Source organism: Aplidium turbinatum, chromosome 7 (genome assembly GCF_918807975.1).
Source record: "Aplidium turbinatum chromosome 7, kaAplTurb1.1, whole genome shotgun sequence".
NCBI classification, from domain to species: Eukaryota; Metazoa; Chordata; class Ascidiacea; order Aplousobranchia; family Polyclinidae; genus Aplidium; species Aplidium turbinatum.
Genome location: NC_137478.1, coordinates 17,544,151 through 17,556,710, shown reverse-complemented (window position 1 = coordinate 17,556,710; position 12,560 = coordinate 17,544,151). Strand labels below are relative to the sequence as shown.

The following is a 12,560-nucleotide window of genomic DNA, read 5'->3' as shown; positions in this document are numbered from 1 at the left end:
ACTTATGGATTGAGAATATTTGTGGTGATCAAGGCAAACTAATCATTGGTGTCATCTACAAACATCCCAGTACATCCATCAAAATGTTTATTGATTGATTTAGTGATACGCTACACAAGTTACAAAATTTTAAAGGACTTTGTGTGATAGCTGGTGACATGAATATAAATATTTTAAATTCTACAACAGAAAATATTTTATCCTACAAAAATCTTTTGCAAAGTTTTGGTTTAAATAGCCTAATAGACATACCAACACGGATTACATCTCATTCCAGCTCGCTGCTTGACCATATCTATACAAAATCCACTCTCAATATAAAATCTCAGGCCTTTGTTATTCAAAGCGATATCACTGACCACTTTCCTGTAGCTGCTAAATTTACTTTAGACAATCACTCCAAGTCTGCTGAAGACACTCACATCCGGATACGTAGTATGAAGAATTTTAATGAAAACCAGTTTGTAAATGATGTTGCAAAATCTATTGATAACAGCATGACGTTCAATATGACACCACAAGAGAAAGTAATAATCTTGGAACAGATTATTAATAATGAAACCAACAAGCATATGCCCTATACTAAACTTAGCAAAAAAGAGAGCCGGTTATATTTGAGGCCATGGTTGTCAAGGGGTATTCTATCCTCCATCAAAACGAGGAATAAAATGTACAAGCAACTATATAAATCTAACTTTAAGTGTAATGATTTATACACCAAGTACAAAAAATATAGAAATCTGCTTACTCATGTGAAAGAAAAACCGAAGTCTAATTATTATAAAACTTCAATAAACAAAGAAAGAAACAACTCTAGCAAAACATGGCAAATAATAAATGAAATTACTGGCCGTACAAACAAAAAACACAATAAACAATATGCAACCAACTTCTCATTAAGTAATGGTCATAAAGTTACAACCGACCCGGTGCAAATAAGTAATACATTTAACACATATTTTACTCAAGTGGGACCTTCACTTGCAGCCAAAGTTCCAAAAACCACTTCTAATCCATTGTCCCTGATGAGAGGCAGACTTCTCAATTCCCTGCACCTAGAAAATACTGATGAAATGGAAATTTTAAGCATTGTCAACAGCTTAGATAACAAAAAAGCAACTGGTCCAGATGGCATCACTATCAAAACAATAAAAAGATTGAAGTATGTCATAAGCCCAATCTTAGCTTCTATAATAAATGAATCTATGACAATTGGTAAATTCCCTGATAGCTATAAAATTGCAAGAGTGATACCCCTTCATAAAGGAGGACCAATAAGGAGAACCATAAAGGAGGACCATAAAGGAATCTTAACATGTTTCTCTAAAATCTTTGAAAAAATCATTCATAAAAAGTTAGTAAATTTTTTTGAAAAATTCAATGTTTTGTCCCAACAACAGTTTGGTTTCAGAGGTAGACATTCAACCACATTAGCTGCTACAGATATCTATGAACAACTAATACAAAATTGTGATGATGGTTTTGTTACATGTAGTATCTTTATTGATCTTGCTAAAGCATTTGACACTGTTGACCATGAAATCCTTTTAAAGAAACTAGATTATTATGGCATCAGAGGAAATGCTTATAATTTATTAAAGTCTTACTTAAATCACCGTTACCAGTTTGTGCAGTTTGGTACTACAAATTCTAAATATGAAGAAATCAAATGTGGTGTTCCCCAAGGCTCAGTTCTTGGTCCACTGTTGTTCATTATCTACATTAATGACCTTAATCATGCTTCTGAATTTGAGACTCGTTTGTTTGCTGATGATACACTACTATGTATTAAGGATAAAAGCCCTACTAGATTGCAAGAAAAAGTGAATTCTAACCTCCTAATGATTCAAAACTGGATGCATACAAACAAGTTAACAATTAATGTAAGCAAAACCAAATACATGTTGTTTGGGTCAAAGTTTGTCCGAGAAAATTCAAATCTAGAAATAACTTTTCAAAATACCAGATTGCAACGCACAAACACCTACAAATACTTAGGAATAACATTTGATGAGTCGTTATCATGGAAACAGCACATCAATATAATCTCAACAAAACTTTCTCAAAGCTGTGGTGCTCTATATCGATTAAAAAAGTACGTAAATTCCCAGACATTAAGAGCAGTTTACTATGCTCTAGTTCACTCCCATCTAATGTATGGTATTATCTGTTGGGGTCGTGCGTCTAAAACGGAACTGTATCCTTTAAATCTAGTACACAATCGCATCATTCGCTGTTTGAACTTCACCAAGATTAAGGACAGAATTCCCACCAAATCTCTTTTCAATAAAAGCAACTTGCTACAAATCGAAGACATGTTTTTAATAGAAGTATGCAAGTTTGTTTATAAAAGCAATAAAGGACATCTACCGGCAATTTTTTTTGAGTACTTTCGTCCTAGTGAGGAAACTCATAACTATAATACCAGAGGTGCTAAGAAAGATATGCTTTTCAAACCAAGAATGCGTATTGCGTACAAAGCTTGGTCAACGCTCAATTAAATTTCTTGGAACAAACACTTGGAACAAATTACCGGAACAGCTAAGAAAATTTCAAACAATTAGTATGTTTTCTAAAAAATTAAAACTGCACTTAATGTCTGAGTATAAGTAACTGATAGCCTATAGTACCATCAAACTGCTTCTACTTATTCTCACCGTATCTCGCTAATTACTGTATATTTGCTTTTGTCTTACCAGTATGCTGTGTTGTATGTAGCCTATATTGTATATGCCATTTTGTATTTTTGCATCATTTCTAGTAGTTCTGTTTTTTTTTTGTTTTTTTTTTGTATATCGCACTGCTAAATTTCGTATGTGTATTGTTTTTTTTATGTTGTATATAATATATATCTATCAATCAAATCAATCAATATATCAATCAATCAATATTTGCGTTCAACTTCGACACCGTTCCATTTTAAATAAGCCATGACACCACTTGGGTGTGGCAGACTCGATGACCAGTTCGGTCCTTCTGTCACTCCCATCGTCATCAGCAAACAACCTAGCTCACATTGTAATCTTGTATTGTTTTGTTTTTTCGATGTGCTGATGATGCAAAATAAAAGAACTTCTTCTTCTTCTTCTTCTTCTTGTAACATTTGAAAATGTATGATGACACCATGACCAATTGACCATTGGAGTGACCGACCAATGTTCAGAAGGCCCCCCTTAGAAGGTACACTAGTCAGATGGTCCAATGCTCAAGAAGGTCACCTAGACCTTCTTACTATAGTGGACCTTCTGGCTAGTGGACCATCTGTCTATGATACACCATCCAACTAGTGTACTTTCTGAGAACTGTCCATAAATCAGCCCTTACCGGCAGGGTTACATTCACTTTTGCCTGAATGTTTAGTATCCCTCCACTTTTTGATATATAACATCAGTTTTATCTTTTTTTGTTTTGTAAGGAGTCCACTGTAGCTACTGCTGAATGTTTAGAATTATAAGAAATCTCTATAATTCCTTCTTATTTGAATTTTCTGATATTCAGATTTTTTCATATTAGCAGGGTATTAATTCTGTTTGTGGTGTGAATAAGTAGCAGGATGGCATTTTCAAGGAGAAAGTGTGAAAATGACCCTGATGTTTTTTGTTACATTTGTGGCAGTTATACTGTTCCTAATCAAAGACAAACTACATATAACAAATTGTGTGAAACAAGCATTTCTTTCATACTTCAAAATTCGCTTGGGTGATCAGGACAAATCATGGGCTTCACATGGCCTACTACATGTAAAGCTTGTGTGGAAAACCTAAGACGATAGATCAATGGAAATTCAAAAGCCATTCACAACATTTACGAAAATCATGCAAACGAAAGTTTGTCACAAAGTAACGTTTCCCAAATGTGCACGTGAATTTCCTTTTTTCTGTAGAATTGAACGTATTTTTATGTGTATTCAATTTTATTTCTCTTTGCTGGCGCAAACATGTTATAGCGAATGACATTACAGACACATAACTGTAGCACCAACAAAAGGAAAAGATGGCAAAACCAAAAGGTTTAAAATATGCATTAAGGATTTGCATAGCCACCAAACCAAACTTTTTAACACGAAAAAAATAACAATGTACTCTTGTAAAAAAAAGGGGGGGTTGAACGTTTAGTGTTAGCAGATAAAGTTTGAAGAATTGGGTTCAAGTTTCTAGACTTCAATAAAATAAAAAAGGTCATGAAATATCTCAATGTTTTCATTAATATTATGTTTGTATCTCTTGTGTATTTATACTTTATCGCAGACCTTGTTGACAAAAAGGGTCAAATTTCCTGAAACGCCATAGTCTACCAATATAGATCAGGAGTCGATTTTTACCAAAAACAGTATCCAGATATCATAAAATCCTGATGTGATGCAAAAAATCTGATGTGATTTTTGAATTCAGCACCCAAAATATACCCTAGAATGGCATTTAGGCTACTATGCTGACACAAGATGTGTGTTGGTTTGTGTAACATGTCCAATTTCCCAAATCTGCCACAAACACTTGTAGATCTTATTTTGTGTTGTTTAGACAACGTCTAGAGCAGTTCTCCAACAGATGGGCCCGGAGCAGCAGATAAATAATGAGATTTATAGAAATGCGGCAACTGAAGTTCTTGGGTCACATCATAAGGAAAGGCGAACTTGAAGATTTATCTTTAAGTGGAAAAATATTGGAAAAACGGTTAAGAGGAGCTCAAAGATTCACATTTTTGCACAATTTTCAACCACAAATCAAAAACCCTACAAAAATTTGGCAAGACGCACGAGATCGATCAAACTGGAACATCATTGTACAATGTAGGCTACATCGAGGGCTATATCAGCCATGATACCTACAGAGAGAGAGACAATGTCATCGTCCAATATCAAACCAAATTCTATCATCAAAATGAAGGAATTGTCACAGGAGATAACCACTCAGCAGTCTCTTTAGCAAACATCACGTCACAGTATGTCCTTTTGCTCATTCCTGAAACACTTCAGCAAGCTGAAATTTGCAAATGCTTCATTGATGACATCATCTTTTATTCATTCCGCGATCAAAACACAAATTAAATTGAATTGGCGCTGAAATCAAAATTTGAACAGAACAACTTGGAACTACGATTTTGAAATTGTATGGGCTACGTCTTTCCCTGATAAACTGCAAGTTACTGATAAAGAACGTAAATTAAATCACACTATTAGGATTATATACAAAATAACTATCACACTTACTCAGATACTTACAAATTTTCAAAGCCTTTCACTCAACACAAACTATAAGAAGATTGGATCATCTTAACCTTGCAAAAAATGATCTCTTTGCGGCTATCATGGTTGTCACCGTTTCTTTCTATCTCTTACCTACAGTGGTTCCCAAAGTTTTTTTACCGCGACCCAAATCAGAGTTTTATGAACATCTCACGACCCATGTACCCAAGCCTCAAACATCGAAAAAAAAAAATATTTTTAATGTATGACACTGACACTGTCTGCTTTGTAAAGCGCTGAGGAGCAACGCATTCTGCGATGGATACAGCGCTATATAAAAACTAACATTATTATTATTATGCATACTGTTTTTTGGATATGTATGAAGTAGACAAGACACACAAGTTAACTAGTTGTAGTACACAGTTTATGAAACAGTGGTTTATTACTAACTAATCATTGATTCAGTGTGATTGATGAAACTGAAATTTCTTCTTCATAATATCTTCAATGCACGGCTCTAATTTAGTGAGTGCAATGCGCATATCGTCACCAGGATCGAGACGATTGCGAGCCTTGGTTTTAATAACAGTCAGTGCCGAAAACCCTTGCTCGCACAGATACGTGGTTGCAAACGGGAGCAGAAAAGTCATTGCTTTGTTACCAATTACTGGCTTTTCCTTCTTAACCGAAGTGCAGAACTCTCCAAGCGACGCTGTGGATAAAAGCTGTCGATGGAACTGGTCATGATGCAGGTCGAAAAGCTCTTCCTGCAGTCCTGCAACATCCTCTGATAAGTTTTCAACCTTTGCCAGAAACGGATTTCTGACCTACAACTGAGATGCCAGATTTCTATCTGGGATGTAGCGATCAAACTCCGTGATAAGGTTTTCCAAATGCGCCGATAAAATGGGTTTGATGACATCAAATCTGCTAACTGCAATCTGATTCCATTCCTCCAGATACTCGTTCATGGAAGGAAACGCCGCCGTTCGTCCACGCTCCAGCTTTTTCTTCCACAGCTGAAGCTTTTCTTTGAAGGCAGACAATTTCTCCGAAAGAGTGATGATATTTTGATTTCTGCCTTGCATTGACATGTTAAGATCGCTCACTGCAGTGAAGATGTCGTTTAAATAACATACTTTGAGCATCCATTCCTTATCTTGAAACCGAATAGCATGGCAATGTTTTTTTTTTTTCATTGAGAAAGATCTGCAGCTCCGTTCGTAGATCTACTACACGGCGCAAGAGCTTGCCGCGAGAAAGCCATCTCACATTAGAGTAGAATAGGAGATGTTGGAATTGAGACTTGAGGTCAACACACATCTGCTCGAACAGACGAGAGTTAACAGCACTGGATTTGATAAAGTTGAATACACCAAAACCTCCTGCATCACTTCTGAAAAATCCGGAGACAAATGTTGCGCAGCAAGGTTTTCACGGTGCAGAAGACAGTGGACGACTTGGACATTGGGATTGACTTGCTTGACTCTTGCAGTAAAACCCCTGTCGAGCACCAAGCATCGTAGGAGCGCCGTCAGTGCATAAGCTGACACAGTTTTCCCAGTTAATGCCTTCTTTTTGTTGGAAGTTGTCCACAACGTTAAAGATGTCTGCGCCAGTTGTCGTTGTTTTCAGTGCTTTGCAAAACAGATTATTTTTCTTCGAGATTTATGTCACCCTCGTACCTCACGTAAACCAGTAGCTGAGCGTTCTTTCCAGTGTCGGTTGACTCATCGAGTTGATAGCTCCACTTTCCCTCCTTCTTCATTCGGGCAACCACTTGGTCTTTTATATTCAGTGAAAGGTCTGCGATACGACTTTTGATTGTGTTATTCGATAGCGAGACGGACTGCAATTTCGAAGCCACGTCGTTGCCGCACATGAGTCTGGCAATGTCATTGGCTGCTGGTTTAACGAGTTCTTCTCCAATCGTGTGCGGTTTCATCTCTTTAGCTATGCGTAGCGCGACCACGTACGATGCCAACGTGGCTTGCTTGGAGGCTAACAGCGCTGGATTTGTTGTTAAGCAAAATCGGCTTCGTTTCAGTTCCACTTCTCGATGCTGAAAATAAACACCATTCTTTTTTACATGTTGCGGGTGCTTTGTTTCTAAATGTCTTTTCAATTTGTTTTTCTTCAGAGACTGGTTCAATAACACTGCATAACACATCACACATTGTGGCTTAGCAGTACCAGGATCATTGATAGAAGTGAACCCCAAATTTAAGAATTCTAGCTTGTAAGAATACTTGCTCATCCTTAAACGCTAATTTTTAGCAATAAAATCTGCAATGCAATGTGCTACTTTTGCTAGTTTACTTTTCAGTAAACTACTGTAGGACTGTTAAATAAATTTGAAGTTTGCGTACTTCAGAAATGAAGATTTCTAAACTGCTGTACTACTACTTTAGCCTTTAAACTACTACTCCAAATACTACTAGCAAGCCTTAGGCCTACAATTAACTCTGATGCTCTATCGACTATCAATTTGAACTATTCAGCTCCAAAATACTTCCGTAATCAACAAACCTTCACCAAGTCTTAGCAGTTAGTTGGCTAGTTACGGCTTGTACTGTAGCTGCACAGTGCACTGCCATTAAAACTCTCGGAAAACGACGTAATGATGTCATAATCCAGTTTTATTGAGATGAATGCATATGATGCAACAATTGAATTGTGATAGAAGTGAAAGAACTTCAAAAATGAAAAAAAAAAATCTCGTTTTGATCGATTTGAATCACCTTGGCCCGACCCATTTTTCAACCCTGTGCGACCCATGTTTGGGTCGCGACCCCTACTTTGGGAACCACTGTCTCACCAGGAAAGAGAGTTGGAAAGGTTCAATGACGTAGTTTAATAGGATATTATCGAAAGGCAGTCAATTAAATGTCGAATAGTTCTACTAGTGAAATGATAATAAAAACTGTTGAAGGACTTTAACAAACAGCTTCTCAAATAACTCTAATTTCGAACACAATTTATATCAGCACCAATTCTCATCTACTTGTATTCAATTACTTCAAATCTCAATCAACAATAATTTCTGCACCTTTTACCAATCCACAACTCATAACACAACTCTCATAATCAACTCTCATAGTCAACTCATCATTTCACACCACTATTTATAGCAAGTTGTTTGGTCTAGTAACTTCGAGAAGGTTACGTAATATTATATCATAAAGACTCATTGTCCTGTCACGTTGCACCAAACGTAAACAAGCAAGTTTAAGAAGTTTCTAGATTGTCACGTAGGAGTAGAAGGTTCTAGAGAACACGTTACAAAATAAAGATTTCGCAATCACAGATCTACTGGTAAACATCCTTATGACGTCATGACAAACTTCACTCGGCAATTGTGAAAAACAACAGAACATTCCAGATTTGTTCTGAATGAATGTCCCGAATGCTTTGGAAACACATTACATAATAGAGATCTCGCAATCAAAGGTTACTAGAGGACAATAACCAATGATAACCTATAGCATAAGAATTTTACAATCAAAACAGCACGCTCGATCAAGATACAAATCAGCCCGTCGCGAGACCTCGCACATTGATTGTGACAATGGTAAATAACCTACGGTAGTGTGATCTCTACTGCAAACCATCTCATCACCAAATCAGGTAAAACTGTACCACTAAAACAAAATTTAAACTGCAAAAACTTTGGCATATATGTTGCCACATGCAAACTATGTAAAGAACAATATGTTGGCCAAACTATTTATTCTTTCTCAAAAAGATGGACAGGTCACCGAACAATGTGGAAAAACTACTCTAAAAACTTGAATAACACAAAAGCATCTCTACTACAACACGACTCCAAATTCCACAACGACATTTTGCAAACCAGACCTAAACTAGAACATTGCTTCGATGTCACCTTCACAGAACAACCATCCACCGATTTTCTCGACCTACATGAAAACAAATGGCAAACAATTACCAAAGCAAAAATTAATATTCAAAGAATGATCACAACGTTTGTTATTTTTTTATTTGTTTAAAAATAATGTCTAAAAGACGTTTTAACTTTTTTATGTTTGTTTAAAAATAATGTCTAAAAAAACATTATTAAAACTAGTTTGCAACTTTAGTCATGATTTTCAGCGAACTCATTTGAGTCCGCCGACCGGAGGTTGAGAAACACTGAACTAAATCTCTGATTCTCGTATCAATTCTTATACCTTAGAGATTAGACAAAGCCAAAACGATGAGTATACTGTGTCTATAAGCACAGGTTGAAATATTGAACCTACCGTACACAAACATTTTCTGGCCTAGACATTATGGTAGCTTACTGTAACACCACACGTTAACTCATAAGTCACTTGATTACCTCAGAGACCACATGATGAAAGGCTTTCCTAGTTACTTCTATGATTTTTACAGTAGGTTTAATTAAACAAACTCAAAGTTTTTGCTTACATACTGTATATCTCGAGTTATACAATAGCAGTGGAAACTACATAGACCTCACGACTGTGCCACATTTTGACAGATTTTAGCGACCGACGCATGGGCGACGATGTTTGCCTGTATTTTGTCATTTGCGAGTATAGAATGTTGTTCATAGCTTGAAACCGCAGATTTTTGTCTGACTCTCTTCAGGAGCTATCGTCTGAATAACATAAACCTAGACTTGGTGAAGTAGCCTAGTTATATTGAAAGAAAAACGAAATATAAGTTTAGCTAATCAAAAGAATACAAATTAACGAAGGAGCTTTAAGGCACAAAGAAATTCTTTTTGGCGGCATAATTATTATTATTTGTTGTTATTATTATTATTATTATAAGACTGAATCAAGAGTTTTTATAAAGAATACTTCCAATGCTGCAAGGTGGAAGGAAGAACGAACGAACGGCCTTTCGCAAGAGTTGAAAACACTTCGAGTCTAAAGTTCAAAGCACATTCTTCTTCTAGTAGCAATCGGTCTTGTCTAATTGCAGAGTCACAAGATATATTTTGTCATTTACAATTTTGCATGCACGATTTGATTGATTTCTGGTTGTGTTGTTTTCTTCTCTAATTATTTTCTGGACTTGTCGTTTGATTCGTTCCTCCAGGCCAGAAGTTTTTGACCTGAGGGTCGCGAGACACCCAAAAATCCAGTGCAACTATCATTAGAAAAGCGAAACGACATAATTGGAGGAAATGTAATAAATCGTACAACATTGAGAAAAGACGTTTTTGGTTTTAGAAGTTCACATAAGAACATCAAAGCGACGTACCGTAACTAAATTTAATCGTGAATCAAATCTAGTTAAATTTTGCATTAAATATGCTTTTGTTGTATATTTTATGGGGGGCCACGAAGGTACGCTCGGAGGCAGTCGCAGTGAAAGAAAGGTTGAAAACCCTGCTCCAGGCGTTGCGTTTGTTTCTAGAAAAATTGAAAATTACATTTCTAAAACCGTCAACCAGTGTATCTTTGCTGTCAAACCATGTATATATTCTTCACCACCAAACAAGTTTTCCGTTCCAGCAACAAAGACTACTCGCCCACCATAAAATTCAGTAACGTAATTTACGAATTTAAGTGCCACTGCGAGAGTCGGTACGTACGCCTCACGTTTTGTACCACCAATAAACTCTTCAAGTATTTGTCTTTTGAAAATAATTTGTAAATGCTTATGTCTAGTTAAGGTTTCCAATTCACTGCCTTATTATTCTCGATCATTTCTACAGGGTCAGTAAAGAAGCGAAAGCAGACCATATGATTGATCCATATTCAAATAGAGTTTATGATTGAACTGACTGTTTATGATTAACTGACGCCAAAGAAAATAAATTCGTTTGTATTACAAGACATGTAACCGAATCGTTCATATCAGTCATTGTTGTGGGTTTGACACATGTCAGAAGATACTTCATTTTCTTGCTTAACCTGCAGTGACCTGCAGAAATTAAATGTATGTTATCTTGAAGTATTCGAGTTTAAATTTGTTACGATGAGGACATTTATCCACCAGTTCAGAATACCGTAGGCCTACTTGTTCAGAAGTTGGCTACAATCGGCCTTTGGAATGACCAGCTTTTCAGCAAGACAAAGGTCACAATTATTGCGGCCACCTCCACTGTAAGGCCGAGCATAGCTGTGGATGGACTATGATATTTCAGGATCAACACCCTTATCTTCAAAGTTCCAAACCGCCTTACATAGTTTTGTACCATTTCGTTTTAGACCCATCTATGAAGGAATATTTGTAGTAGGAGAAGCGTTTTTTAAAAGTCGTTTTGCAACAACCAATGTAATTCAGAACCTTAACAATTAAGTGCAAATTTTGAGCTTTATCGAACCTGGATTATTGTATACTTTGCGACATTTTGGATTAATTCACCAAATGCAATATAAACCGTAACACCATATATCGTGCGTGTAGAATTTATCTCAGAAACTTGATGTGATGGAAAGAGAAGAATCACGGATTTGGAATCAGCACCCAAAAATTAGCTATATTTGCATGGTGTTGTTAACAAAAATTTTGAAGTTGAAAAATGCAAGCCAGTGATCGAGCGTTTTTCCTTTTTTAAACAGCCAAAAAACATTTAACAGTATAAAATGCGTAGGCCCTTAAACAGCCGTTCCCGTTAAAAAAATTTTTTGTCTAAGTTGAAACTATTGTTTAACCTCTGTGGAACTCCTGTAATTTTTTCCCAGTTTCATTCGTGATTGTTGCATTATTTTTTTACAAAAAGTTGCAGTTTACTCAAGAATCGCAGTCACAAAATAATAATTGCTTTTTGCTGTTTTATGATGAAAGCTCTGTTTGCTTTGGACAGATTTGGTGTTTTTGACCGCAGAGTATTTTAAAAACTGACGATTTTAATAGTTTGGTTGGTTTTTTAATCTTTATTTTCGGACTGACAAAGCTTTGATAGGTTATTCCTGGTAGTTTCGCATACTGAAGAGGCTCTTGACGCAGGGCTGGTTACCGAGATTGGCAGAGTGAAGTTTTCGATTGTTGAAGTGTCGTTGCCGGGGAATCATTCCATCCATTAGATGCCGCTGAATGGAGAGCAGTCCTTAACGTGCGTTGCTCAAGCGCACACCCCGAGAGTCGAGCCACCGCCGCTTAATCTTGAAACTTCCTCGTTCACGAAGTCACACGCTATCTAACTTGAGACTTGGCAATGCTACCAGTGGCGGCTGATGGTGTTTGTGCGCAGTGGGGCTGCAATAAATAGTCCGGGCGGCGAAGCCCGTCGCTGAGCTCGCCAAGGCGAACGATTTCGCTGGAGGAAAAATCACTTTGAATTTGGTGCGTTCTGAGCATATTTTTATCCCAAATTTTGAAAAAATGCATTTGTTAAAAAGTTGATGTAGCCTATTCCTAAGCTGTATTTAAAAAAAATTACTATTGCTTT

The 12,560-nt window shown here is 36.6% G+C and overlaps 1 protein-coding gene across 1 annotated transcript in view; it reads left to right on the top strand.

Moving 5' to 3' along the window:
- Positions 1–11,907, top strand: part of LOC145774883 (1-phosphatidylinositol 4,5-bisphosphate phosphodiesterase beta-1-like) — a 208,413-nt gene extending 196,506 nt beyond the window's left edge. The window contains exon 32 of the mRNA XM_082586214.1: positions 10,881–11,907. Coding sequence (XP_082442340.1) covers positions 10,881–10,912 — 32 coding nt within the window. The 3' untranslated portion in view covers positions 10,913–11,907. The remainder of the gene's footprint in view (positions 1–10,880) is intronic.
- Positions 11,908–12,560: the final 653 nt, after the last annotated feature.